At 39.6% G+C, this 26,536-nt stretch overlaps 1 protein-coding gene across 5 annotated transcripts in view; it reads right to left on the reverse strand.

Annotated features, from left to right (window-relative positions):
* Positions 1 to 26,536, reverse strand: part of TBC1D5 (TBC1 domain family member 5) — a 659,444-nt gene that overhangs the window by 152,881 nt on the left and 480,027 nt on the right. For all 5 annotated transcript variants that reach the window (XM_019508683.1, XM_019508679.1, XM_019508681.1 and 2 more), the window contains exon 14: positions 5,008 to 5,150. In XM_019508683.1, coding sequence (XP_019364228.1) covers positions 5,008 to 5,150 — 143 coding nt within the window. The remainder of the gene's footprint in view (positions 1 to 5,007; positions 5,151 to 26,536) is intronic.

The raw sequence follows: 26,536 nt of genomic DNA on the forward strand, positions 1-26,536 counted from the left end.
GATCTGCTCAGGTCCCTTCCGACCCTAGAAACTATGACTCTGATAGGCACATATGGTCCCCTGGCAGGCAGTGGTCTTTATGGATAGAGGAAGAACTGGCACAGAGCTCAATACTGAAGCTGGTGTCTGGCACAGCTGAACCAAGGAGTTCCAAGGGCCTTAGAAATTATTTGAATCTCTACCTCTACCCTTTAGAAACATTCCTTTCTTTGTTGATAATTCATTAGAGTCTTCGAGAACAAGGAAGGCTCTTCCAGTAAAGCAGTTGTTGGGACAAAGAGGAATAATGCATAATGGATAAAGCAGGCTAAAATCTGCCATCATGCCCAATGACTTCTCTATGAGGTGCAGTTGAGACACTTTAGTTCTCTGAGGACATAGCAAAAAGAAGGGGCAATTATAACATGTGTTTTTATCCCTGTATAAGCTTATTTTAGCTAGCCTAAGTAACAGTAATAGTGAAAACCTGCTGGCATGGCTAGCACATGCTAACAACTGGAGTACAAGGTCTCTAAAGATCTTGAACCCAGTTCTTCTGAAGCCCATTCCCATGACTTGCTTTTTTTTTTTTTTTTTTTTTTAATCACAACTCAAGCCTACTGCTCAAGAACAGGGTCAGGATCACATTGCATGTTTCAAAAGTGAAGCTTTGGTCCTAGGGCAAAGATTCCAGGTGGAATTCCTGCAGAATCCAAATAACTAATGTCCACAACACTTTTCAGAATGCTGCTTAACTCAGAGCAGTTGGGTGCCTTTAAGGTTCAAGCTATCGACAACGATCAACTTAAAACAAGCTCCTGTACTGCTGTACGTTTGTCTTTATCTGGGTCATGCAAACTGATTCTGAATAACATACAGGATGTTGCTTCTCCAAAGGAAAAGTAAGTTCCTGACACCAACTGAAATAAATTCCAAGTTTGGGAAAGATCAGAATTCTGGTTTTCAACCAAAATGAGTGGGGAGAAGAAGTTATAAGAACTACAAAACCGATGTCACAATATTTTTAAAAGAAAAGGGGGACTCTATTTCAGAAAAATTTCTTGACCAATCTCCAATTCAAACCATGAATCCTAAACCAAATCCTCTTGAGACATGGCAAATATCAGACAATTCAAATAATCATGTGGATATTAGAACTTAAAACTCAAGAGAACTTAGAAAACTCTTCCCTTTAAACAGTAAAGTGTCACTCCTAGCAACAGTACTACTACTAGAATTAGACACATTTCACAGCCTTCATGGCTTTTTTTCAGACTGTATGTCAGGCAATTAATGCAGCGTGTTGGTACAATTACTTCTTAGCTTATATTTGAAAAATTTTCTTGGCAAACCAGCAGGACTAGAGACTTGTTATCGAAAAATAATATTTTAGACACTGAAGTACTGAAAATGGAAAAGAGAAAAACTTAACATGCGTTGTACTACCGTGAGCCAACTCAATTCAAGTCAAAGATCTAACCAATTATATCTAGTTATTGCTTAAGGAAATCTTTTGTTGTCTCTAGTTATTACATTGTATGGAATGGTCAGTCCAAGAGTCTACAACAGGACTGCCCAACTTCAGAGTAGCCAGGGGCTGCCTGCCACAGGTTGCAGGACCATGGCTGCACACTGGGAGAACTGCATGTCCCCAGGGGCTTTACAGGCTTCCCAGGACCCCCACTAAATGCAGACCCTCTGTTGCCAACATTATGCTGGCAACACCCTGCCTCCCTGGACATTACCACCACAGAGGCAATATTCCCTACCCCCACTGCTGTTGCAATGCAAACTGTGCGAGAGCCCCTATGGCCACCATCATGTGGGCAATCTCTCCCTCCCTAGCTACTACTGTTTAAGCTCCCCACCTGGCCTTTGGCTGTGCTGTTCTACATCAGGGAACCTGCCTGCCACTGCAACAGCCAAAGCCATGGGAGGAGTGGCACTTGGACAGGAGCCTGTGGGCTAATTCCTCCCAGGCCAGTTGTGCCCTGATCTAGAACATGATTATACACTAAAACTCTACAGCTCTTCACAGAGTCATTGGGGTGCTGGGGAGGAAGAAGTGGATGCACCAGAAAGGTCTAACTTTCCAACCCTCTTCTGTTTGTAGAATTCTGAAGGTCAGCGTTGAACAATCTGATACGAACTGGCATTTAAAAAAAAAAAAAGAAAGTGAGACTTATTAGGAATGGATGAGTCTCAAAACTTTAAAAAAAATCTGGGAAACGATGGAGAAAGAAGTAAAATATTAAAAAGAGAAGGAAAGCTGGTAACATTTTTGTTGTTTACGTATTAGGCAGAACTAATGAACCATTTTCTGAAACTCAGTCAGTCACTACTCTCAGTCTCCAAGTAGATCTAGCCCAGGGGTGAGCAAAATGCAGCCCGGGGACTGGATGTGGCCTGCCAGGCCATTCTATCTGGCCTGCAGAGCCCCTAAAAAATTTAGAAAATTAATATTTATTTGCCCTGGGCTGCCTATCATGCGGCCCTGAATGGCTTGCCAAAACTCAGTAAGTGGCCCTCTGCCCAAAATAACTGCCTGCCCCTGTTCTAGTCTGATATCAAAGCAAAAAATGCCTTAATGGAAATTTGCTGTCTTAGGCAGCATGTGCTCCTCATACACCCTAGGTAGAGTAAGCTCTGGAGTGGGGCTGACATTGCACGCAGCACATAGGGCTGGAGTGGCCATGTGTGCTACCTGCAACAGCGGAAGCTGGCATGGGTGCATACTTCATGTGGCACCGCACTGGATCTGCCCTGTACTTTGGCTTCATTGTGGCTCCATTTGGCCCACAAACCAGTCCAGTGACCCTCAATTTACCTGCAGGGCTAAATGAGTGACACGTGCCTGGTCTACAGTAACATAACTTTGGCTCAGTTAAAGTTAAAAGCCTGATGTCCTCACAATGGCCTCATATCTCGTCTAGTTTGTTCTTTCTCCTATGAAAGAAAAGATTAACTTATTTTTTTAATTTTTGTTTTACAAGCATATACAGCGAACCATATGCAGTGAAGAAAAAGTCACAAAATAAATGCTTCTAAACCCTTTTCCTGAATGGGGCCTGGGGATATGTTTAAACATTTGTAATCTTCTATAATGAACATGTCATTGCAATGTATTTTTCATAGTTGTACAACCTCTACCTATTTAAATGTCCACCTTTCCCCTCATTAAACCTCTAATAAGAGTAAAGAGTAAAACTTTAACCGAAACACCTTCCTGAAGAAAAACTCCTGATGGCAAGTTAAAAAAACAAACCACAGTAGGTTTAGGTGGAAGAAAAGAAAAATGTTTTTTGACTCTTCCCATTCTCAAGATATGTAAAAAAAACCCAAACTCCATACTTTGAGACCAGGTTTGACTATGTTTTCTGTTTTTATGGTAGTAGTTGTGGTTAACTACATTAGATGTTACTATCCTAGTCAGCTGAAAAAAAGAACTAAACATGTCTACATGAATATCAGGTAAAAATTATTTTCACTTACCACAGAAAATACTTATCTTAGGCCTTAGGTACCCTGCTACAAATTAAAAATACAGAATAACTGGTTTGGTAAACTTGTTCTAATTGCAAATGCTATTATTTACTAAGTCTGTATTAGGCTAGGAATTTCAAAGAAAGAAAAATCCTGATTTTTTACTGATGCCCAGAACAACTTTTCAACTAACAGTTACTTTATGCCAGTGCATGTATTTGAATACTACAAGAAACCAAAAGGTTTGGAAGTACTTGTGTGGGCAGATAACACATTTCTAAAGCATGCCTTTTTAAAAGGGAACAATGATAAGGAAAATATTGATCTTTAAGTCTTACTGTGCATCTGCAGTGCACTTTTACAACAAAATCTTTAGGACTACTACAGCCTAATGCAGCCAAAAAAAAAAAAAGTCAGATTTACATTATAGAACATAATGGCTTTGGATCAGATCATTCTGAAATGGAAACATACGTTTTAAAGCCTCTAAACTGAATTCAATGGCAGCTTCTTCAGGAGGGCTTCCTAGCTCTGATAATACTTATATATGCTATAATTTTACAAACAAAAGTCATTCCATTTCTGTCAGGAAATTATCACATCAAAAGTACACAGGAATACGTTTTCAAGATTGGGCCCCAAAATACCAGGCACAGCTATATTTGGAACTTTGTGCATTCTTCAATGCAAGATCTTGTCAGACCTGTGTTACTGTTTTAAGCTGATGGCCATGGATAAGTTTATAAGTGTGACAAATTTGCAATAAAAATTCACATATACTATCTTACTAATGCCTCTAATTGTGAAAAGGCATGACATCCATTTTGATACTCATACTGAATTACTAAAACATTATTTGAGTCTACATATAAGAGATTCTTAATCAATTCATCTCTTTCTCTCTCCCCCCGATTACATAAGGAGTGTCAATTTAATTATAATATTTTATGTGTCATGACATAGTCATGTTTTTTCTGAAATTCATTAGCTCAATAACCTTTCACCTTTGGGCAAATTTCAGAAGCGTTTATTAAAAATAATTTTTTATTTTTAAATGTTGTGCATGGAATAAGCCTGTGACCTGCCTCCATATTCAAATTTTCTTCATGTGATCTCAGAAAGTTATTATCTGTTGTTTCTTAAAAGTCTGAGACACTGTTTAACATTTTCTATTCCTCATATAAACTGCAGCATAAAAATATTTTCATCGTCAAAAGATTTACTCAATACGTCAGCTTTGTCAGAAGGTGGAGCTCTATACATATCTGTACCACTGTGTTTTATATATGAAATTTACAATTCCCTATAAAGACAGAACTATTCATAAAGCAGTCTTGACTTCAGCTACAATATTCAATCTATTTCATAATATTCACATCTGATGACAAGTGGCTCCTACCACAGTTCACATTTTAAAGAATTTTCAGTTAGACAAAACACACAAAAATGATGAAGCTTAGGAATTTCACCCCTCCCAAACCTCCCTTCTGTAAAGCTAGGAGTGTCCAGTACCTTTTTTAAGAACATAAGATGATTGATACTTACAGGCATCTCTAATATATAACAACATAGCTACAAAAATGTAGTCAACTAAATCAAGAGAGATGCTGTCAGCAAATAATGCGTCCCAAACAACAAGAAGGTCTTGAAGTGGAAATTCTCGTCCAAAAAGCAGTCTAACCCATCGTCTAAAAAAAGAAAAGGAAAAAAAAGTACGCACTTAGTATTTATAAATAATTCCTTTAACATTTATTAATAATTTTGTTTTGGGAAATACTCTTTACATACCAATAGGGTTAGGGGAAGAAATGCACTAAGTACTGCAAAAGCTTTTATTAACGTTGTATAGATCGGCCTTGATGGATAAAACTGACATCAGATTGCATATTATCTTTTTTTGCATGTTTACTTTCATATTGATTTAAGAAGAAAGTTAGAAAATATCATTCACAGAAACCTGGAAAGCAGGAAGGCAGGATGAGGCCATAGTTTAAGAGGACCCGTAAGAAGTCCAGACAAAGGATAATTTTGAGGCAGATATAAAATAGCTGTCATTATGGGATTGAATAAATTACCTGAAACGGGCCTCCTCTTTTTCTGTAATTATAGTGTTTTCAGGTATGAGCAAAATATGATGCGTATCAATTTGATTAAATATGTCATATTGGTTTCATATTCAATAAAATATGGATACCCATCTAGATTACTTGCAATATTTGCTCAATGTTGAAAATCTAACAGCAATCTAAGCTTGGTACTTTTCACCCAAATCTCCTATCTCCTAATGCTAACTCTGCCACTGACTTGCTCTGTGGATTCAAAAGTCATGTAACCTGTGTGTGTCTTAGCTTCCCATCAAAAAGTCAGACTGCTACTACCTACTTACCTCAGGCCCGTAGCAAGGATCAACTTAAATGTTAACTTTGAAAAATATGAAGAATAACTTATAATATTAATATTTTAGTTATTTCAAAATAGACTTAAAAGGCAATTATTACCATCTTAGCCACAGTAAGCTAGTATTTCATTCAAGCTAGTATTTACTATATATTTTTTAGTCAGTGGAAAGAGAAAATAAATTTATTAGAACTTTCCTGCAAGGAAACTAAGCTATTCTTTAACACTGACAGTTGACACCACAGGAAAGCCCTGGAAAGACCGCTAGAATTCACATCAGTTAACTCCATAGATATAGATTGTATTTTATTTATTATTTAAGATTACTTCCAAACCTGTTAACCATAATACAGAGGTCATTGTAGTTGTAAGGTACCAGTTCATTTGACTCTCGTAACAGAAGTTAATTTCTGTATAAATGCAAGTCAATGTATGTCAGCCAAACACAAATTTAGGAAGATAATAACTGAATGACTCTGTCTATTAATAAAGGGCTCATGCTATGAATCAGATTTAATTCACTTCTCAACATTTTCATTCCAATATCTTCTCAACTTTTATACAGCTGTCAGTGATCTTTGGTCACTGACCCAGTACACTTCAAAAAGTCTTCCTGGATAGCCAGAAGATCACGAAGCAGATTTTCACAAGTAATATTACAGTTTAGAAACAAAATATATATGTAAGCTTGGAACATAAAATCATCCCATCCCTGCCTTATGTTGATTTTCTATTCATTAATGTAAGAATTACTGTCACTATAATGTCCAGTTATAAAGGCAAAGTTATTAGAGACAACAAAGTCTAGTAATAAAAGACAAACATGTCAAGTTTTGTCTCCCATAAAATTGAATTCATGCTGCCCTCCACTTCCCATTCCTACTGCTTTCTACAAACACCTATCTTTAGAGCTGAATGTTGCTACAAAAGAGGAGTCAAAGGTACGGTTAACTCAAATCAAGGCTAATCTACCACATTTAATTCTGATAATGTTCTATATAAGGTGTTTTAACATATAGTGGCACATTACCCTACAGTGCCTAGCCTACAGGAAACTATTATCCTATGGTGAAACAAACATTATCCAAACTCTGCGTGAAGCCGATTACTTGCAGTAACAACCCCTCCTACCCGTAAACCCACAACTTTCATGTTACACAAACTGTTAGGAGCGAAAACTCAGTTAAGCTTGAAGCATTCGAGCTGACTTTGCTCACAACTACCCAAATCTAATTCAGAAGATTTGCTAAAACTCTTATACACTTCAAGGAAAAAAATACACCATGGTGTAATGGGATTTGTTATTAGTCTTTTATTAGAAATCTCTCTTACTTCTTTACTACTTCATTATGCAGTGTTAATCGTTTGTAGATGCAGGTTTATTCTGCTCAAGCAGAAGTCATTCTCTTTTTTCCTGCTTTTATATTTTCTCCAGGGAAAGTGAAATCTCAGTCCCCAGAGATATCATGTTTCACAGATGCAGAGTGCTGAAGAACAACTGGACTTCTTTAACAACTATAATACTATCATTAATGATTTGAACCTCCTTGTCCCAAAGGGAATAGGCAATTCACATTGCTGTAAATGCATATCTATTAACTGTTGTCTCTTTTTTTTTCAGTGGCATTTAGCTCACAGCATCCATAAACCAAGGACCCTATTGCCAATGAACTATGCTGCCATATGGCATGACTTCGGTGAACCTATACATTTATAAAAAGTGAACTTTAATCCATAAAGTAACTGTCCACGTTGGAGTGTTTTCTTCCAAATTAACATGCTTTTATTGCTCTTACAAATATTTACAGAGAACTTAAGTTGCATGTAATGATAGCATTGGACAAGAAAACCCTTTCTCTTTTTAGATGACCGTCTGTGGTTTAATTATTGCTCTATCCTGTTAATCTTGCTTTACATCTGTTACACCTGCAGTCTACAATGCTCACAATAGTGTACCTTGTATCACATGCAATAATACAGTAATTCATATTTTACCAGACCTACTTAGCAAATAAAATCAGCAAAAATAAAGAAGCACAGAATATTTAAAGTAAAAATAAACCAAGGGTCCTATCATTTGCCTGGTGGAATACACCCCCTAGCTTCCACTTATGATTCCTATATAATTAAACCACAATTCTCAAGTGATCAGTAATTACTAGCAAGAGAAAATGATTAATTAATGACCCTACTGTATAGAGAAACCAGAAGAAATTGGGTGCTTTGGTAAATATGTTAACCATAGGAAGGACTCCGCTTACTAGGTTTCAATAAAGATTACTTCCATTTTGATTAAGATTTACTAGATATTCCTGGAGGCACTATCAGTTAGCAGCCATAAGATTCATTTATTTGAGCTACCGCTTTGCATGTCCATGCATGCTCTCAATCTTCACTGAGAACTCTGAAATCCATAAAAATTACAGACTTCAATTATATAATCTTAACAAGATACGATAGCAATGTGGAGGTAAAAGACAACATGACTGTTGTTATAGGAGGATTGAGCAGCACAGAATATGATACTGGTGCCAGACTGATAAATACACATATATGAAAACCCATGACCAGGACACAAACTGCTCAGTATAGCTTTAGATAAGCAACAATTTATGAGTATTTGAAAGATTTAATGCCAATCTCTACAATTATTATAGGCCACAGGTAGCAATTCCTATACTTCAGGGCACCTGCTATTATAGACCATATTTTAAGGTGCATAAACTGTTGCCAAATGCAATCAATTCGTATAAGGATTTTTCAACTTTGATTTCTGCCTTGAACTCATTTTTTCTGAAAGTTTCAGGTATCTTTGAGAGTAAGTTTGCCAATATTAAAAAAAAAATTGCCAATATTAAAAATATCTTACTAAGTTTTCAGTAGGAAGATGTAGCACAAAAACGTTTGAGCAGAAACGTAGTTTGGTAAGGAGGGATTACTTACATCTTGAATATTAATTTTAATTTACATTTTTTTACTATATTCATATCTGCCAAATTTCATAGCTGGTAAGGCTCTACAAAAATCTCAGTTCGCACACACTCACGGTATTAGCTAGAATCTATTGCAGCTACATTTGAAATACCCATCTACATTGAGCCAGCTCCATTATTTCTCAGACTTACATACCAATCAGAGTGAATGTACACCATCCCTATAGAGAAGGGACATTCAGATGCAGAAGCTCAGCGAGTAAGGAGGACAGAAATCTGGAAACAGGAGGTGCATACAGGTAAGGAATAGGAATAAGGATATGGGTAGCAGAATTCCAGTAGCAAACGCGAACAGCAGGTAGGTGAAGAGGAGAGAAAGGATGTTTGTCAGTAGGGAGAAGGAAGGAACCGAGACAGGCAGAAGCAGAGGGAGGTGAATGAGGGGCTGGGAGCGGCAGGAATGTTTAACTATTAGTCTAGGGACAGACATTCAAAAAGACAGAGCCTGAATTGATTCAATCTTTTCAGGTTAGTCTAACCTGTCTAGATTGAAACAATTTGCAAGTGAATAGATGAAATGTAGGCACATGCCTGCAGTGGCTCAGGCCAGAAGCTGGGAGGCGCTAGAGCGGCCCTCAACTGCAGGGAAGCTGTGCTGGGGTGTGTAATTAATTCCTCCCCCACCCCCATCCCACCAGCATAGACCCCAAGCTGAGGTCCACCAGGAGCTCCCCCCTCGCTGCTGCAGCAGCAGGGCTGGGGGCATGGCCAAATGCCAGCTGGCATAGGCCCCTTAGGCAGGGGGCAGGAAGGGGGGTTATTTCCCCTTCTCTCTGGAGTCTGGAGGAGGGGACAGATGGCAGTGGTCAGCGTGAGCACTCCCTGCAGTCCTCCAGGGACAGATGAGGTGCCGGCAGCACTGGGGGGAGGTAGCTATGGCTGCCTCTGAGCCCTGGTGCCACCTTGCTGTAGCTGTGGCCCCCCCACCAGGAAGAGGCTTGCAGTCCCTGAACACCAGTACAGGGGCTGCTGCCCTGTCAAGGGCCCTGCCCCCTTGCTGCTCCAATGGCAGAGTGATGGGCCCAGCCAGAGGCTGGCCGGCAGGGTCCCTTAGGCAAGGGAGCAGGGATGGGGGTTATTCCCCCCGCTTCAGCATCCAGCTAGGGAGCAGAGGGGTGGGGCCAACCCTGCTGGGCTGGAGCAAAGAGCCCAGCCTGGAGAGCATGCTGGGATGCTGGGTGACTCTGGTGTAACCTAAACCCAGAAGGGGTCTCAGACAGAACTTGCATAAACCAGTTTGAGCTCAGTCAGTTAAGTCTGATGCTACATTCAACCAGATTTGTCTCAAACCAGTTTTGGTCATTTTGAAACAGGCTTGTGTGTACTGAACGTGTTCTGTTACAGGTTTAAACCAGTTCTGATCACTTTAATTTGTTTATGGGCAGATTCTGTCCCTAGCCTTAGGGTGTGGATAGATGTAATTCTTAGACCATTCTAAATACACTTTAAAACACAAGAGTTTAGATATGCATGTCACTTAAGCCTGGCTTAAACTTCCTGGAATGTTTAAAAAACACATCGGGAAAATCAAGTACTATTTTGAGCTGGTCCTCTGTGAACCATTTCAATGTTACATGGGGACAGAAACTATTCCATGTCTTGTGTCCAGTCAGCTCTCCAGGCATCCCAACCTGTGCTACACCATACCTCCTGCATATGCAGGGCAAGGGGCTGCTCTGGAATGGAGCCAGGACTGTATGGCTCTGAATTCTACCGTCAGCTTCCCCACTGGGGCAAGTGCATGATGCCATAGGAACAGACGCATGGACAGAAACAGCAGCTGGGGAAATGGAAAGAGAGGAGAAGTGCCATTGGTCACCAAGGGGAAAGGAGATTCTTACTTGCTTTGAGGACTGCTGCTCCCATACCATCATCTGTAATAAGGGGTGCAACCATACCACTGTATCACTCTGGATCTTCCCATCAGGTGCTGGAGGGCTGAATGGCCCCCTGATTGTGGTCGGGGGGGGTGAAGAGGGGGACTGGCACATGCTCCCAGGAGCCCCCAAGATCTCCATTGTTTTTCAACCCCTGCCTTGGAAGCTGTGTTGTCAATTTCATTTCCATGTTAGATACCCTTTGCTCTGGGGCCAGGGCAAGGGGGAGGAATGGAGGGGTTGCCAGGTGCTGGGAGGAGGAGAAGGTGTTTGACTAATGAGCCTGGCAGCCTAGGGTGCAGGGTCTCTAGCAGGGAGGTGAATTTGACAGTGTGACTTTCAAAGCAGGGGCTGAAAAGCTGTGAAGATTTGTGAAGGGGCAGAGCACACTGCCCACTAGGGACCACAAGCAGGGGACAATCCCTCCACTCCTTCCAAGAAGGCATGATGGTCTGGGTACTCTACCACCCCTAGCAGTGTTTTGGCAGCACTGCAATTCCTAGAAGGTGGCAGTTCTACTAAGAACTCTTAGCAGTACACATGCAGAAACTTCTGTCTAGGGTCAATTGTGAACCAGTTCTTAAATCCAGTGATATTCTTGGAATGGCTCAAGTGTTATCTCTGTCTGCACCCTTAGGGTATCTCTGCACATGCAGGCATGTACACTTGAAGGAGCTCAAGTAGCAGTGGCACAAATTCGTGGCAGAGAAAACTGTCCCACTTGGGGCAAAGTGACCCTGTCTAATTCCTCCCGGATCTTCAGCCAGGGCGAGGTAGAGGTTGGGGTCAGCACCTGTGGCCCCATCCTTCTGTGGTGCAGAGCAATCTGCAGATATTACCTTCTTATGTTGCTGCCAGTTACTTACTGGTGTGGACTGTCATGGATCTAAAGATCCTTCTGAAACTTATTTTCATAGGAGGGGTCAGTAAGATTCCATATGATGTAATTTGTTCTTATTCATTTTAGGGTTTTTATATAATGCAGGAGTTAAATATCAAAAAACCACCATTTAAAAGAACATATTGTTTGCAAAGTTATGCAGAAATAAAGAAATTAAGGTTGCCTGTGAAACTTACACATAAGACCTCTCTCTTTAAACTCAGATTCAATGCAGATAATGAATAACATCCAGGTTTACACCTCCACCTAGTGCAATTTAACATGCAAAAGCACAGTCATTAGTCTAGAACAAAGAGCAAACAGCCCATCAGGTGTGGGATGCTTACTTGGAAAAAAGATGCGAAACAAGGGTTAGTAACAACTGTTGTGTGTATGCACCTTCAAATGAAGTCATACTGTAAATGAAAAAGACAAGAATTGAAATAGTTTATCCCACATACTAAACAATTCTTGATAGATTGAACAAAACTGATGGATATTGTAAGAGATTGATTTAATTAGTGGATGAGTATATGTAAACAATTTTTGGGATGAGGCGGAAGAGCAAAATAATATTTAGAAGTACAACTAAAGAATCTCCAAAGTAAGCATGAGGGAAGATGACATGACATATAATACTAGAAGCCGTATGTGACTTCCTATAGTTGTCAACATTAGTCAGAGAGAAAAGGATTAGTTTATAAAAATGTAAAGTGGTTTACTTTCTTGTGATGTTATGGAAACCCATCTAAATGAGGATTTGCAGTTTCATATTATATATATGCCACAGTCTATTTTTCTTGTTTTGCGTTTCTGTTAATAAATCTTGGGGTTTTCTTAAGATTTCATACAGATGGTTGTGAATGGGATGAACAGAACTTCAACAAATAAAAGGGCAGTAGAAAAAATAGTTCTGGAGCAAAATTTTATTTCTTTTTTAGAGTAGGACATGTAGTTATTTTTCTACTAAACCCATCACTGAAAAGCTAGAAATCCTAATGATGCATGAGAGGCTCAGATGATCATAGTTGAGAAGAATGTTGAAGTTCAGTACAGCAGTTAACAGAGAAAAAAAGAGGCAACGTCTAAAGTAAATAAGGTCTTATTAAAACTCAGTATTTCTCTGGGATGTAGAAGCAGCACATGGAATCAAAACCAAAATGTAGTCTTGTGCAGAAACTCCTCAGTGTCTTCTGCAAAAACTCCCCAGTGGCTGTTTAGGTTAAACATTTAAAAAAGTAAATTTTCTGTAGAAGCTTTACATGTTTGATCTAAATGTTGAGAACAGCATGCACAATAACTTTCAAGAATCCACATATGAGGTTAATAGGCAGACAAAGTTCTTTGGGTGAATCTGATATCTTTTATCAGACCAACTTAAATAGTTGGAAAACAATTATCAGGCAGATGACATCTGACTCCCCAGGTATCTCTCCATTCCCATTCTCCCTCTTACCCCACCCCGCCACCCCCCAGCCTGTCTCTCACCCATTGACGACTCAGTCTTCATTTTCACTGACTACCTGTCTTGTATGCCTACCAGCCCAGCCTCTGGCTTCTTTACTTTTCATTCCATCCAGGAAGAGCACACACCAACTGCTGATACTTCCTTAGCCTAACAAAGGGTTTTTGAACCCGAAAGCTTGCTTAATAATTGTTTTCCAACTATTTGAGTTGGTCTAATAAAAGATATCAGATTCACCCAAAGAATCTTGTCTGCCTATGTCCTTAGACCAACACGGCTACAACCTACCCCCCTGTACATATGAGGTTAATACATATAGCCCATAATTATATTCTATTGTTACAGATTTTGATCACTTTTTGTCTGTATTTAAGTTGCTGTGGAAGGAATTAAAATGTTCATCTTGCTAAAGATAAGTTCTTTCCAGATTCAAATACTACCAGCATTAAGTCCATAACTTGTTTCTACGACACGTGTTTTGCAGGAGGTCAGAAAAGATTACTAAAATAGTTCCAGCTGGCCTTAAATCTTAGTTATTTCTGTAACATCCATTACTATATTGTTTTCTGTTTGGCACATAGCTGTGTGAGGGCAGACGCACGTTTTCTGTGATCTGAGGAGTTCATTAGCTTCTCCTAAAAATCAGATCTGATAATAAAATGCAGACCTGACTGAGCGTTGCTTTTCTCATGCATACATCCTTTATTTGTTTCTACTTCTTATGTTTTCATGTTTTTTAATATTCTGTTGCACAGTGTCTTAAGTGCTTTGGTAGAAGATTATTATTTAAAGCAGTAGTACTCAACACCTCTGGACCAAAGGCCAGACGTGACCTACAAAACCAGTGTGAACATGCCCATCACTGGCATATCAGTTAATGTTCCTGCTGCTTGTCCCCTCCTTTCTCCTACCACTGAGTTCAATGACAGGTGAAAGGAGAGTGAGTGGTACCAGCATTCACTTGCACAGTGAGCTCAGAGCTTTCACGCATCTCTGGAGCCCATGAACTCACCACTGCTCCTTTCAGTGCGGAGGGAGAAGAGAGGGGCAGAGAGGGAGAAGTAAACATCAGTGCCTTTTGAGCTCCAGACCTGCACAGCCAGAGCCCATGCTGACATGCCAGTGAATGCAGAGCTTTCAGTCAGCTCTGGAGCCTAAGAGCTGAGCACCACTGCCACTGATGCTTGTCATCCTCTTTTCCCTGCCACTGAATTCAATTGTGGGGGGGGGGAGGGAAGGGGAAAAGGAAGAGGAGGGAGGTGAATAGTAGCTGTGCCCAGCTCCTGGGCTCTGGAGCACCATGAAAGCTTTGCCCTTAATGCCTACAGCATCAGAAAAAAAATAAAGGTTATTTCACAGGAAGCCCCAATGCTCTGGAGCAGAGATTAGTCCCACCCCCACCACACTCCCAAAACACAAAGCTCTCCCTTCTAGAGACACTGGTAGGCCACTGGGAAGCACAGGAAGCTGAGGCAAGGTACAGTGCTACCAGCTGGACAATCTCGATCTGTCATCTGAAAGAATTATTTAATTATCCTGTGAAATATGATGGTTGGTTGTCTTATTTTTCAGAATGTTTCTAAGGTTTAATTAAGCTTATAACATTTTAAACTAATGTTATGGACTATTGCACTTTTATTGTATATTAATAAGCCTAAAATTACAGAACTCCATCCGCCCCTCCCTGCCCCAGTCACATCTGTGGTATTTGGTGCCTTTTATAGAGCTCGCCCCAGCCCCAGCTCCATACCGTGCCGCACTAGTGCCCGGGGACACTGTGGCAGCTGCTTTGCTCCAGCTCAGCCTGCTGGTGAGGAGATTAGGCTGTATCCGGGGTCACCCCAGCTTGCAGGAGGGAACCCAGGTGTCCAGGGGCCCCAGCTCCATGGGTGAGAGGGAACCCAGGCATCCAAAGGCCCTAACCAGAGGGCATAATTATTGGAGAACATTATTGGCTACAATGGCCAAAAAAAGCCAATATTCAATAATGCAAATTTCCCTTTTATTAGTGCTGATCCAATAGGCTACCAATATATTGGTGCACCTCTAACAACTATAATACTTTGTGTGTGCCCTGAGCCCATTTCTATTTTTAAGATTTCGCCCACTTGTTTGGAGGAGGAAAAAAAAAAGATTGAGCACCACTGACCACTGAATATGGCTTTGTTTTACATATCTATGGCATCCTACTGACCTTCTCAGTCCCACATGTATATTGGGTTTATATGGCTAATTGGACATTTTCTGCCCAGCGTGGCTTGCCTTTTTTTTAAACATACAGGCGGTCCTCGACTTAAGATGTTTTGAGTTACAACAAATAGTACTTACAACATTTATAAATTGATACCGTTTTGACTTTCTGATGTCAGTTTCAACTTTATGACGTTTGATCCGATGCTACACCACACCAGTGAACAAGTCTGTTGCATCACCCATCTCCCCGGAGGACATCTGTCCAAACTTCCTTGGACACTTTCTTTAAGAATGCAGACAAGAATCCAGAAAAACCTGCAGCCAGGACTCCTGAGAAGACTCCAGACAAGAACCCTTCAAAAAGTCCAACCAGGAGCCCTTCAAATAGTCCAAAGTCACCTCAAAGAAGTCCTTCCAAATCAGTATGGTTGCTATTTAGAATATAAATACATTAAATGTAGCTATATTACTCATCTATAATTGACTGAGTACAAAATTGTGAGTCATTTTTGGTGAAAATAGGGCATCTTATTTTTCTGATTTAAACAATATTTTAAGGCAGCATTGACTGATCACTATAGTCTTACTTCACTATATAATATCAAACTGTAACTGAACTTTTACAGTAAAATAAAAGTTGTTTTCTTATGCAGATAGATACTAGAGCCTTATGTAGCTTTTATAGAAATAAAATATGTAGCCCTTAACAACTGTGAAATTATTCTACAAAATTCAATGAAACAGTATATTCTACCTTTGTGTGGTCAGGATTACAGTGTGTTTCTACCTCTACTGGAGAGAGAATTTCTTATAGATTAGATATCTCAAAAACTACTTTATAATCTTCATTATAAACATAAGGCTCTTGAAATGCAAGCCAAACACAGTACTGGAATACTGTATCCCTAGCCCACTTTATATCTTAATTTCTATTGGGTAAATGGTCTTCACTGGTTTTTCAAAAGGACTGTTCTGTATGTCCTGAATGATGATTTATGTTAATTAGTCAGCCAAACTCGCGTTACCACCCATCTTTAAATAATCACCTATTCATCAATTTAAAAAAATTGTTTGACACAAATGTCTCATTTATTCTCTGGATGCTACCCTGTACAATTTGGATTCTTTGAGATTACAAAAAAGATAATTCAGCCTTGCTTTTGGAAAATTTATGTCTGTTTTAGGAAGGCAGTAAATATTCCCTTACTAAAGAAGGCTTCTCTTTCTAAAAATAAGATCCTAATAATTATCTCCCCCTTCTTACTGTAATTTAGCATTGCTGGCAAAAGAATCTGATACTGTGTTAAGTGAGAACAATTGTATCACACTTCCTTGCAAGAATGGCTTTGGTGAAGATATTGTGCGTCTGTAACAGTAATATTAGAACTGTTGGTAGATGAAAAATAATTGATTACTAGATGTTTTAGCCTGCCTTGTGGTAGGTTTCTCCTGGGGTTCCTCTCCAATATAATCCTATTCTGCCACATTATTGATGGTGATTGCTGGTTCTGCTGGAGATATTGCTCATCAGAATTTGTTCTGCAAGTCCTTTTTGGCAAATTTATGTGAATCTGCCTATGTTATCAGAATCTGACTAATTTTGCTTCTTCAAGCAGGAACTGCAAAGTCTGTACTTGGCACATCATGTCACCTTGTGTGGTACACATCTAGATGACAAAAAACTTTCTAAAAAATAATCTAACAAAATTGCCAGTAATTACAGGCAACCAGGTCCACCTTATTAAAATCCATTCCTTATTTAAATTTTAATTTCAGTGGTAACTCCATTTCTCCATATCTAAATATATATTTAAAATGGACATGGAGGAAAATTAAAAAGAACGAAAGCTATTAAGTATCATGGGACTGATAGTGTTTTCTCTTTGTTATATGAGAAATATAAACTAACTTACTCTTACTCAATGTTTTATTTTTCTTCAGCCCAAAGAATGGTGTTCTAAAATTATATAATACGTAATTCTTTTCCTTAAGGGCTTGGAACTTTTTCAGAATTTTAGGTCATTTTTCAGAATTTTGCAGTTTTTCAGAACTCTCTCAGAATTTCCCTGGGCCAGCCTTACACAGTGACATTGAATCCAGACAACCCTGAAGCAAGTGTGCAGGGCCAGTCTGGCAGGGCTCTACAGGCAGCCCATGCTCTGGACTGACCCACTGTGCTGCATGCAGCACCAGGTTCAGCCCACTCGCCATGTGCAGTGTGGGCCCTGGATGAAACTGCATGTGGCACAGGGCTTGGTCCCAATCTGGCCCACAGATCAGCCCAATGCTCATCTGGCTTGCAGGGCAAGATGAGTTTAAACATTCCTGTGGTAAACATCTAAAGGTCTACGGCAAGGTTTTAAAAGGGATACTACAAGTTAACTATCGACTTTACCATCTAACTCATGGCATGCAATAAAAGACCTAGTTCCTGTTAAATTTGGAGGAGCATATTTGGGTGACAGAGTCAAATATCTAATCTTAGCAAAAGGGAAGATCCACTGAGAAGTAATTTCACAATTATTATGCTTTTGTTCCATTGAAAGAAACAAAGATCTAACGCTACAAAATAAATGAAATTAGGCAGTCTGTACAATAACCAGGTTTAAAAACCAGTGCTCCATTAACACATACTCAGGGAAGCGGCGGGGGGGGGGGGATGCTTTAATTAGGATGGCTCTGAGAGCCACTCAAATTGAAGTGCTTGGAGCATCACATGCATCACCACCCCTGTGCTGAAAAATGGCGGCAGGGGCGCTTTAACTAAAGCTCGTTGAATGAGCTTTAATTTTCAGTGCAGGGACACTGATACATGTGACCTGGGAGTCTGTTGGAGCACGGTAATTACCACGCTCCAGCAGACTCAAGTAATCACTGTCATTAAGAGCGTCAGAGCAGCCTTGATGTACATGTATAGGCGCCCCATGTATCTATCTAATGATGAAGGAAAATCAAATTGGAAGAGCAGGTTACAGTGGGAAACAAAGCAAAAAGGGAAACAACAATTTAGTGGTAAAATCCTGGTCTTGTGAAATAAAGAGATAAAATAGATCTAGGATTTTATCATCTGTATCCATAAAATTAGATAATTCAGTAACAAATATCTATGTTTAAAAGTCAGATAAATGCGAGAATGTAGAGGAGTGGCTACTGAATTTTACTGCTTGCTGTTTTTGCTTATCCCAAAATTACAATCTTTATTAGTGATGATAAACATACATTTTCTTTTAGAAAACGCCTGCACAGTAATGGAAATATTTTCTGTTGCAATAGAAATAATTATGAGTGCATGATTTTAAATATTGTATGTAGAAATAAACCTATTCAAACAAAAGAGGCACTTCTAAATTAGTGGAATTGCTAGTGTTAACAGCTATTAGCAATTATAAACTCCTCCCTCCCACTTTTCATTCTCCAAAAAAGAGAAAAATATTGATTAAAATTTGGTTTGGCAGTTGGAGCCTATATATATTTTAAAGTAAAAAATTATATTAGAAAAAACAGTAGTCAGTATTTAATAGAATCTATTCTTTCAAAAAGAATACATTTCCTAATGTTTCAACTGGTGCTCTAGGGCAGGGGTTTTCAATGCCTGGCTGTGGCAGGTCAGCTGCCACTCCTCAGCATGGCTGGCTGCTGCACTGGAAGAGGCCGCGGACTGGCAAACTGTAGCCCCTCAGAGCGGGGTGGAGAGGCCATGGCTCCTTTTGCAGGGCCTGCAGCAGCACAGGGTTTGGCCCACCTCTCCACCTGGGGGTTGGGGTATCCCTACCTATCTGCTGGCTGGAAATTCTGGCCGCAGTTGGCTGTGACTGCTGGGCCACAGTTTGTTGGGCCATGGCATAAAAACTTTGGTAACCCCTGCTCTAGGGTATATTCAGTACGGTTAAATTATGTTACATTATTTTGTACAATATCTCTCTGAGAAAGAAATACAGTAAAATCCCTGTTATCTGGGATTTTACTAACTGGCACACTAGTAACCAAGCTACTGCTGCATCCCCCTTTCCCCCCAGCTCCATATCCAGGCAGAAACCCTGTGCCCTCAGATAACCGGCATTTTTACATTACCGGCACCCTTAATTCTCCACTTGCGTCGGATATCAGGGATTTCACTGTATGGTTGTTTTGGTGGTCCATTTTTAGTAAGTTTTGCTAGTTACCGCATTTCCCTGTAGAATAAAGTAGGGCAAATCCTATTTTAATGGTCACATGGTAGCTATTACTGTAAGAAAGCATACATCTATTTTGATGATTGCTTAAAAGGATCAAATATGTACTGAAATCATCATCATGAAGGTTCTACTTTTTATATTCTATCCATCACACTTCCCTTTATAATAATTATAGGACTTGCTAGACTTCGGGATTAATACAACCACTGGTCAGTGCATACAGGAATTGTCTGGAGGCCCTGCTTACAGCATAAGTCAAATTAGACTACAATGAGTAAAACCATATTTACCGTGTGTGGCTTGTACAGAAGTGCCGTGAAGGTAGCTCAGTTTTAGAGGAACCTCCAAGGACAACAGGTAGAGGGAAGTGGCTGGTGCCATACACATGCTACAGAATGGGGGGGAGGGGAGGGTGTTTTAATTGGAGCAACTTTCAGGAGTTGCTCTGTCTCAGGGACACAAGCACGGGGGAGCAAGAAGCCCTGTCCACAGGGGAATCCGGGACAGTGGCAACCCAACCCCAGAGAGAAAACCCCGGAAGAAGGAACCACTTACCTGTTTTAGGCTGCAGAACACAAAACAAGCCACGCCAGGAAGAAACACCCATGTGCTTTGTCAGTCATGCTTATCTGCAGCTGGAACTGGAGATAAGCTGCAGAACACTGCCCAGCGGGAAACAGAAAAGCTGCAGAACACCACCCGGTGGGAAATATAAGAGCTGGCACCAAGAAAGAACCGGGGGGGAACACGAGAGGCAGCGGAGGCTGCAGAGATTCCCCATGCTGGTTGGAGCCAGCACCGGCAGGATAGCAGAGGTCTGGTGCAGGGGCAGATGCTGGAGTCAGTGGAGGCTGTGAGGACTCCCCACACCAGCTACAGGTGGCACCAGTGCACGAAAGCAGAGCTGGCTTGAGGAAGAGCTGAAGAGGACCTTGGCAGGGATGAGAGCCCGGAGCCATGTGGCAGGGCATGCTGAGGCACAGGCTAGAGCTGGAGGGTAGAAGGGCTGGTTAGCCCAATGATTCCTCCCTTTTCTTTGTCTTTTATTTTATTTGAATGGTGCCTTTTCTTTTCTTCTCCTCCCTATTTCTTTCTCCTTCATTTCCTTTTGGTGCTGGTTGCTATGTAGTGTTCCTTTTTCTTGTTGTTGGTTGCATGTAATCCTTTAGCGGCGGAATACAGGCAGCATTCCAAGGATGACAGTGGCGTACAGAGCAGTCAAGCAACCATCAAGCCACCAGAGAGAGGAATACCAGAGAGTTGGGTACCCAGTGGCCCAAATCCCAACCCCAGGAGAGTAAGACCGACAACTCAACGGGGTGCAAAGATCAGGAATTGGCGTTACTGGAAGGCAAGCCGCATAAGATCAAGAGGCTCGTCTCAAGGGCTGGTATATGGATGGGGTGTAGGGGAGGTGGAGTCCTGTGTATATCTGCCAGGACGCGTGACCATTCCCGAGGGACTCTCAATGGGAGACCCACCACTGAAGATCCATCCAAAGTTGTGGCATGTGAGTTTTGGGGTCCTTCCTCAGGAAAATTAAAGGGCTCCCCCAGAACGTGCATGAAGCCTCAATGCGCCTGACATCAGGTGCACGTGCCACAGCAGCACGGGAGCGGATACTCGAATCGAGACGGGCCCATCTCTAATTAAAATGCCCACAGTGTCTTGTGTATTCAGCGTCCCACATTTCAAAATGGTGGCAGGCGTGCTGTAACTAAAGATTGTCAGTCAAGCTGTAGTTAAAGCTCCCCTGCTGCCATTTTGAAACACGGGATGCTGAACACATGAGATAATGCCACACGCTGCAGCGTTCCGATTGGAATGTTCCAGCAGACTTGATTAATTGAGTCTTCTCCAATGCATTCTAATCAGAATGCATCTGAGCACGTATAAAAGATGAGCACAGAATATCAGAACAAAAATCAGAATGAGCTGGCCACAGGTGTCCACATCTGGCGAAAAGGTTGCACTAACTGGTGAGAGGTAGGATGTGTAAAGTATAAACAAAATTGTTCTGATCGGTGTATAACAAAGGGCCTGAGAACCCTTAATACTTTTACTGGACTTAAGGAGTATGTCTATGATCATGCCTGCAAAAAGACATGGCTTGTACTGTGTATCAGTTGGTCATGAATGCAAGTGCCTAGGTTTGTTTGTGTATAATAAACCTGGCTGTTTTGTTACTAAGAACAGAAGCCTATGGTTACTTTCTTGGAATAATGAGCTCGTAAGGGATACAGCATTACAAACAGTATAGGGACAGCGCGTGCACAGACCATCAAAACACAGAGCCTGTTGTATGTGGTAATACCTAACCCCCAAACAACACTAATGGAGTCTGCCTCGACAACACTGGTAACTCCCAGGAAACAATAATTAAAAGCCAGAATCTTCTACTTATGTAAATTCATAATCCAGAATGCCTACAATCACATACATATTATGGCCCATTATAATATTCAAGCGTCCTTATTATGTATCAATTTTTTCAGTAAAGGTCTAGACAACTGAGCTACTGAAGACTGCAAAAACATATATATCCTCATAAAACAATGGAATAGTTACTGGGAGACATGTCTTATTCCTGACAAAGTAGCAAGGCAGCAAGCTCAAAAACAACAGAGCCAGGAGACCTATGTTCTATTTCTGGTTCAACTACTGACCCTATGTATGATGTAGGACAAGTAAATCAACCTTCTGGATAAAGCTCACCATCTACAGAAAAAAAGAGATAATAGTTCTTACTGAATTTTTTAGTTTGCTTCAGCAAATTCATGTAAAAAATATATATGTGCACAAGAGTATATGTGTATATGAATGAGAAAAATCATTTAACAAAATGTCAGGTAAGCTATCCCAAAACTTCCAACATGTTAGCACATCTAAACAGCAAAATCTCACATGTATACCCTCATGTCATTTCTAAACTTTACCATTTTTTTTTAATACCTTCAGTCTAACCACAGCCTCTTCAAAAAGAGATCAGTGAGCAAATGAAGTTTATATTATAAATTTAACAACGTGAGAGGTCACTTTTTCCAACACTAGGAGCAGCGTCTATCCCAGGAATCCGTAGCGAGTCAAATGACCAGTAATTACTTTAAAACTGACTGGACTTAGTCCCAGAAGTGTTGAATGGGAATAAAACTACACAATTGGATGATATATTCTGCAGGATACTCAGGAATCATTTCACACAGTCCGTGCAAAATAAGCATGCATTATGAATGGAACAAATGAATCACAAATGGATGCCAAGTCTTCATTCAAAACATCCAAACTAAACTCTTACCTCTTTCTAACTTTACTTATTTACAGCTTAGCTAACTCATTCTTTTAAAAGAAGTATTATCATGAATTAATAGTAGGGATACAACTTTATATTTCTGTTTAATAAAAAATACACCACTTTTCCAGATCAGATATTCAACAATATTATACTTAGGATTAAGGATGACTGTATGTCTAAAGAAACATACAATTCATGAACATGCAGCTAATGATATCAATTTATTCCCTTAACTGAACAAATGGCAAGGATATATCATGACAACATTTAGTGTAAAGATACAACTACGGACACATGGAAACACTTTATAGCTTGAGTTTAAAGCAGAAGAAATGTCGAAACTTCCATAAGGGTCAGCAGCAGCAAAATTAAACTAATTTATCAATAAATGTGAGTAATGCCTCAGTAGCAATCATATCCACAATAAAACACCACATATATTGTTAGCACCAACGAAAAAAGATTTAGGCCTTGATATATAGAAATTTCTATGTATGAGCAGTTAGTCTTTCTAGAACCATAAATATTTCATTATTTGGATAACAGCTGCCCATTTGAATATTGATTTTAGGTGCCCCACTCCGTTATGGCTATAATGGGGGGAAAAAAAATCTTATTTTCCATGGAGGTAGCTTCTTATTTTCTTCTGCTAAAGAGGCTGAAACTGGTGCAAGAATTTTGGAAATAAATTAACTTATGTTATATTCATTGGCTCCTTTCCATCCACCCAGCATCCAGAAATCATAACTGTTCTGAAGTACTTGGAGTGCCCAATTCTGCAGCAACTCTATGAAAGGAAATCTCACAGGAGTTTCATGCTCAGAGCCGTTGCTAAATCAGGCCATTATTTTGTAAAGAATATCATCCTTGACAGCTCTCAAGGAGTTGGAGAATCCTGACTGAAGAATTTTACTTTCATTCTTATATAGCAGCTTTTTTACAAAGATGTCCTGCTCTTATGGATCAAGGGTCAACATGAAGATGAACTCAAAAAGAATATTTACCTCTGGTCAAAAAAAAAAAGGATTTTATTTTTGCAGACCCAGTTGTAATTAAGTATTTGAAAATCTCTTTTCATGGTAGCTCTCAAATCTAGAAAAGCAATCTATTTTTTTAAATGGAGAAAAGGAAGATTTATATTGTCAGTGAATTCAATATTATATCTATTGTAAGCTCTAAAACTAAATTAAGAAGCTGTTCAGAGGCCATACACGCAGCAGTCCATTTCAATCCATTAGTTTGGCTAAATGCCTGCATACATCCAGAGAAGAGAGTCATCATCATCAATCTGTCATTTTTACTGACCAGTCAACTAAATGTTGATGCAGGCACCTAGGAAACGTGAGTGTTACCATGTTGCTACTGCAGTCCCAAACATCAGAATCCAGTGACCGTTCCAATAAGCAGCACACAAAATTGATTATTTAGTCACTTAATGTAAATAAAAATGCTATAATCATTGCATTATTTATATTCAAAAGTTCAAAGGTAGACAATTTTGGTGAGCTATCCTCTTACCAGGTAACATAAGGTAAAGCAGATTTTGCAAAGCTGTATTTAGTAATAATTGTTTATCTTAATCAGCATCAGTAGCTCATGAAATAGCTAAAACCAAGATGTCTTAGTTTCTGTAATAGGAGAAAGGAAACAATACAAGTGTTCTTTTTGTACAAATGTAACCAAACTTACTTAAATATTGCTGCCCTCTAATTATGTTACTGTTGCACAGGGCTTTTCCTTGATTAATCTCTTGAGACACAGAATTTTTATACTTTGAAGCTCTTTTAGTTCTGTTGATCATATTTAAAATCAGTTTTTTAAAAGTCAGAAGGACTTTCAACTTTTGTCAGCTACACTATCTACAACTGGTAGAGGACTGTGCTGTGTAGTCCCTGACTTATGAAAATGTTGCATCTTTAAAGAGGCACACAAGAGGCTCAGTGGTCTCATTTAGCTACCTATGTGCCCCCCTACAGAAGCCCTGTGAGCAATAAGAGACTCTAGTGGCAAACGGCTAATTCATTAATTAACCACAGTATTTGCTAGAAAGCAAACCACTAAACAACACAGTGCAGAAAGTGCAACTGCGGTTGTTCCAGGTCCCTGTCTGCAGTGTATGTGGCAGAGGCAAGCAATGCCTATGCTGTTTCTAATTATTCCAATTATCATGGCACACTATGAAAACTTGATTAATAACACTGAAGATATTGTTGTGGCAATTAGCCATATGGTTGTGGGACTTTATTCTGTCACGATTTAGCCATTAGCATCTACTTATGTTTGTCAGAACAGTGCATCCGTGACAAGTTGAAGTTCTGCTCACCTTGCTGAGTCCCCTGTGAGCAACACTAGAGAACTGTTTATTCCTAGGAGCCTCTTGCCTGAGTAAATTTTTCATGTGGCATCCGGTCTGACTGGGGACAAATGTCAAATAGCTTATGTGACGACCCATCAAGCCAGGCTCTCTCTACAAAGGTACTTAGTACATGGCTTGTCAAGGCAGGCTTCTTTCAAGAAAGGATTTGACCAGTAAATTAGCGTCAAATGTTCTGTGTTGAATGTTTTTGCTGGTTAACCATTTGGAAGGTATGCACCTCCCCCAAATTAAACATGATGAAATGTTCTATCAGGATTTTATACGCCTATGAGTTAGCATTACAGTACACTTGAAATGTATATGTACAAGCAAAGGGACCCTGGTACAGCAATATTGTCACTTTTGCCAGCAAAACTGACAGGTACATAAGCTGACATTTTGTAGGGTCATTTTTCTACAACATAACTCATTGTTTAAAAATCTGTTTATTTTTTCTTAACATTTCCTTTCTCTTTTTGATCCGTATAAGACCAAATCATTCCAAGTCATTCACAATATGCAACAAATAACTTTTAAACAAACAAAAAATCCACAAGTAAGCATTGGTAGTCTTATAGTTTTCTAAAATAGCGTGAAAGCTGTAATGCTTATTACTTTTGTAACCTTTCCTGGAACTCAGTTAAGACACCAATGTATTTATTATCCACATAGCATACAATACCATAATGTTTTCATGCACAGTCAATGATGACACCAAACCTGATTTTTTTGGTTATCACACTTCAGGGACCTAAGTTAGCCACTTCAGGAAGAGTTGGGAGCACTAAAGATGCAATATCTTGGTTTGTGGGATCTTGCAATATTCAATGTTAGCTGACAATGTCAATGTGCTCTCAAATTGAGTGGTTAGAAGACCATAACAAAAAGGGACCAAAAGTGGGTCATAAAAGAAGTTTCAGGTAATCACAATATTGTGTTTTAAAGGAATACTGAAAGCAAAAATAATAAAGAAGCATGATATTAACCTCCCATTGTTATGAAGAACACCAATGATTTGTAACTGAGAGACTAGAAGAAAAAAAATACTCTTCTATTTTCCTAGTTTACTTTATGCATCTGAGAGTACTTTATATACTATTTTAATTTCAGAATTTTCCTTCTGTAGTCAGTTTATCAATTTGATATGGATTTTTCTTACAGACTCAGAAGACAGAAATATGGTTTTAATGCTAGCAAAAATATTCTAAAGAAATAGAACAAGATGGAGAACTTAGGCCAGGTGTATTAAGTAAAGGGACTCTTTGCTCATTATTTAAAATCACCCTGATATCTATTTAATTACATCCATTAATATATCATTTGACAATATATCTTTTAACTTTCCAGTAAAAACACAAAATGATAGATAGCATCTGTAGAGGAGACTGCTATGTATAACTTAACAATAATTCAGAAATATATCAGCAAAAAAATCGGGGAGGGGGG

The sequence above is a fragment of the Gavialis gangeticus genome, unplaced genomic scaffold (genome assembly GCF_001723915.1).
Source record: "Gavialis gangeticus isolate Ggan-Ray unplaced genomic scaffold, GavGan_comp1, whole genome shotgun sequence".
Taxonomy (NCBI): domain Eukaryota; kingdom Metazoa; phylum Chordata; order Crocodylia; family Gavialidae; genus Gavialis; species Gavialis gangeticus.